The sequence below is a fragment of the Cebus imitator genome, unplaced genomic scaffold (assembly GCF_001604975.1).
Source record: "Cebus imitator isolate Cc_AM_T3 unplaced genomic scaffold, Cebus_imitator-1.0 Scaffold141, whole genome shotgun sequence".
Classification (NCBI taxonomy): Eukaryota; Metazoa; Chordata; class Mammalia; order Primates; family Cebidae; genus Cebus; species Cebus imitator.
In genome coordinates this window covers 3,562,936-3,567,104 of record NW_016107456.1, presented here as the reverse complement: position 1 = coordinate 3,567,104, position 4,169 = coordinate 3,562,936, and the positions used below count along the sequence as shown (strand labels likewise).

The 4,169-nt window shown below is 46.3% G+C and overlaps 1 protein-coding gene across 4 annotated transcripts in view; it reads left to right on the top strand.

Moving 5' to 3' along the window:
* The window catches only part of SGK2 (serum/glucocorticoid regulated kinase 2), a 24,486-nt gene extending 20,784 nt beyond the window's left edge, over nt 1–3,702 (top strand). For all 4 annotated transcript variants that reach the window (XM_017542234.2, XM_037743357.1, XM_017542233.2 and 1 more), the window contains one exon: nt 3,170–3,702. In XM_017542234.2, coding sequence (XP_017397723.1) covers nt 3,170–3,334 — 165 coding nt within the window. In that variant the 3' untranslated portion in view covers nt 3,335–3,702. The remainder of the gene's footprint in view (nt 1–3,169) is intronic.
* Nucleotides 3,703–4,169: the final 467 nt, after the last annotated feature.

Below are 4,169 nucleotides of genomic sequence, written 5' to 3'. Positions count from 1 at the left end.
CGCAACCTCCGCCGCCCAGGTTCAAGCAATTCTCCTGCCTCAGTCTCCTGAGTAGGTGGGATTACAGGCACGCGCCACCATGCCCAGCTAATTTTTTGTATTTTTAGTAGAGACGGGGGTTTCACCATGTTGACCAGGTTGGTCTCGATCTCTTGACCTCGTGATCCACCCGCCTCGGCCTCCCAAAGTGCTGGGATTACAGGCTTGAGCCACCGCACCCGGCCAAAAATTTTATAAATATAATTTTTTTTTTTTAAATATAAAGACGAGGTTTCACCATGTTGGTCAGGCTGGTCTTGAACTCCTGACCTCAGGTGATCTGCCCACCTTGGCCTCCAAAGTGCTTGGATTACAGGCATGAGCCACCACACCCGGCCATAAATATAATTTTTAGTGGCTGAATAATATTTCAATCTTATGTTGGTGGCATAGTTTACTCCCCCATAATGGCAATCATATGGTTGTTACCATGTTTTTTCTTATCATGATGTGCTGACGAACAGCTTTAAGTATATGTCTTTACCCAGAATTCTGGTCATTTCCTTAAGATGGACTCCAGATGGGGAAGTGTCAATGCTAACATTTTTGGATTTTTTTTTTTTTTTTGAGACAGAGTCTTTCTCTGCCACCCAGGTTGAAGTGCACAATCTCACATCAAGCAAGTCTCATGTCTCAGCCTCCTGAGCAGCTGGGATTATCGGCATGTACCACCATGCCTGGCTAATATTTGCATTTTTAGTAGAAACAGGGTTTCACCATTTTGGCCAGGCTGGTCTTGAACTCCTGGCCCCAAGTGATGTACCCACCTCAGCCTCCGAAGTGCTGGGATTACAGGCATCAGCCACCGAGCCCAGCCATTTTTAGGTTCTTTTTTAATTTTTTTAATTTGTTTATTTATTTTTTAGAGGCGGGGTTTCACCATGGTCTCAATCTCTTGCCCTCATGATCTGCCCTCCTCAGCCTCCCAAAGTGCTGGGATTACAGTCCTGAGCTACTGCGCCTGGCTTTTTTATTTTTTTGAGATAGAATCTTGTTCTGTTGCCCAGGGTGGAATGCAGTGGCGCAATCTCAGCTCACAGCAACCCCTGCCTCTCCAGGTTCAAGCAATTCTCATACCCCAGCCTCCTGAGTAGCTACAGGTGCTCAGCACCACACTTGGCTAATTTTGTTGTTGTGTTTTTAGTAGAGATGGGTTTTCACCATGTTGGCTAGGCTAGTCTGGACTCCTGACCTCAAGTGATCTGTCTGCCTCTGTCTCCCAAAGTGCTAGTTTTACAATGTTAATTAGCAGTGGCAGTATGAATGAAAGGAGTCCTATTTGAGGTAGACGTGTGAGATTGTGTTGTCAACCTGTAAAGTGAGGTGTCAAGCCTCTTCGATCAAAACAGCCGGCATACCAAACACTGCCAATGTTAATTCACCATCTACATTTCTCCTTTGGTGAATTACCTATTCATGAACGTGTCTTTGAGCACTGGATCAGATAGGTTACACTCAGGTCAGGCACCAGAAAAGCTTCTTTTCCTTGGGATTTTAAAAAGACAGTGAAGGTAATGTCAAGTGTACACCCTGGAGAGAGAACCAGACATGGAATACTAGGCAGAGATGCATAGACTTTAGAATGAGACACTCTGGAGCTGTATGCCTGATTCTGTCACCTAATACTTGTGAGGCCTTGAGTAAGTTGCCTTAGTATCATTTTCTTCTAAGGTCAGGATGCACATTCTGCTCTTGGAACTCTGAGTCCTGGGCTGGGACTGCCTTGTCTCGTAGCCTTATTTAGAATCTGAAAACTGTATCTGTTTGGTTACACAGACCAAGTGTATCCAATCTGATCCAGTGCTCAAATCTGCACACTAAAGCAGATTTACAAGCCCTTCTCCTTACTTACCTGCTTACTTCATAAAACCCGGGCCTCCTCCACAGAGAGACTGTATTGGTTAGCTCTTGCTGCATAACAAGCCACTTCAAAGCTAGGTGGCTTAAAACAACGATCTCTTGGCCAGGGATGGTGGCTCATACCTGTAACCGCAGCACTTTTGGAAGCTGAGGCATTAGCATCTCTTGAGGCCAGGAGTTCAAGATCAGCCTGGGCAACATGGCGAGACTCCATCTTTACAGAAAAATAGAAAATTAGCCCAGTGTGGTACTGCATGCCTGTAGTTCCAGCTTCTCAGGAGGCTGAGGTGGGAGGATCACTTGAGTCTGGAATGTTGAAGCTATAGTGAGCTATGATCATGCCAGTGCACTCCAGCCTGGGTAACAGAGCAAAAAGGACCTTGTCTCTTAAAAAAATTTTTTTTGTTCAGATTCTATGTGGTTTTTAAAGTCTGGGCCAGGCCAGCTGGTCTCTGTGGAGCTCTCTCATGTCTGTGATCAGCTGGCAGGACAGTTGGCAGTTGTTGATCTAGAATTGCCTCACTCACATGCCTGAGTTGGCAGGCAGCCAGGGCAACGGAGTTCTTCATGAAGCCTCTCACGCTCCAGCAGGCTAGTCTGGGACTGTTCACACGGTGGCCTCAGGGTTAGAAGTACAGCCAGAGAGCAACTCCTGACCTGCGTTTTTTAACCCTCCGCTTGTGTCATATTTGGTAATGTCCTGTTGGCCTAACCAAGTCATTTGGCTAACTTCTATTAAAGGAACGGAGAAATAGATTCCACCTCTGGATGGGAAGTGGGGAGTTTGTGATCATTTCTGTGATCCCCTCACAGGTCTTCCTCCAAAATAGCAAGAGCAGCCTCCGTTAATCTCTGCCATATTACCCTATTTTATCTTCTTCATAGGACCTATAGCCATCCTAAGTTATCTATTTGTAAACATGCTCATTACCAATCCTCCTACTCCCCTACACAATGTAAGCTCCATGAACGCAGGGGCTCACTTTGTCTTGTTCTCCTGTGTTCCCAGTGCCATAAACAGTGCCTGGTAGGCATTCACTAAGTGTATGTTGATTAACTGATTTATCTAAGGATTGGTGTTGAGGCAGAATGCCAGGGGGTGAGAGGAATCAAATGATTAATGTAAATGCACAGGAAAGTGACAGTTAAGTACGGATGACTATGTAGCATGATACACTCAGAGAGGCCTGACACCCCTCTTGGAGGATTTGGGCTCCTTTGGCAGCTCTGACCCTGGTGTTGTCTTCTCATCGTTGGCTTTTATTGACAGGCAGGACCTGCTGACTTGAAGCATTTTGACCCAGAGTTCACCCAGGAAGCTGTGTCCAAGTCCATTGGCTGTATCCCTGACACTGTGGCCAGCAGCTCTGGGGCCTCAACTGCATTCCTGGGATTTTCTTATGCACCAGAGGAGGATGACGTCTTGGATTGCTAGAAGAGAAGCACCTGTGAAACTACTGAGGCCGGCTGGTATTAGTAAGGAATTACCTTCAGCTGCTAGGAAGAGCCACTCAAAGTAACAATGGCTTAAATGAGAAGCAGGTTTATTTTTTCCACCACATAAAAGAAAAATAGTATTATGGGGTCCAGGGCTAGTAGGACAGGTCATCAGATTCTCAGATGCTGTATTTCTGCTCTGCCATCCTTAACAAATGGTTTCCAATATTAGGTTTGCTACAATATGGTTATTGGCACTCTAGCTGCCAATTTTGTGTTTGAGGAAGGGAAAACAGAAGAAAGGGGAGAAGAGCAAATGGGCACTTTTTTTTTGAGACGGAGTCTTGCCCTGTCCCCCAGGCTGGAGTGCAGTGGCGCCATCTCGGCTCACTGCAACGTCCACCTCCCAGGTTCAAGCAATTCTCTTGCCTCAGCCTCCCAAGTAGCTGGGACTGCAGGCGTGCGCCACCATGCCCAGCTAATTTTTGTATTTTTAGTAGAAACAGGGTTTCACCATGTTGGCTAGGATGGTCTCAATTACTTGACCTCGTGATCCGCTCACCTCGGCCTCCCAAAGTGCTGGGATTACAGGCATGAGCCACCACACTCAGCCAAAAGGGCACTTTTAAATAGCTTTCCCCAAAAGCCCTACCCAATGACTTCTGCTTCCATCTCAGCAACCACCCTCCCCTACCTGGAATGGAGGCTGGGAGATGTGGCTTATTTGCTGGATACGTATCTACCCTTAATAACAAAGGGGTTCTGACACTAAGGGAGAAGGGGAGAATGTTGGGTAGGCAGCCAGCACTCTTTTTTTTTTTTTTTTTTTTTTT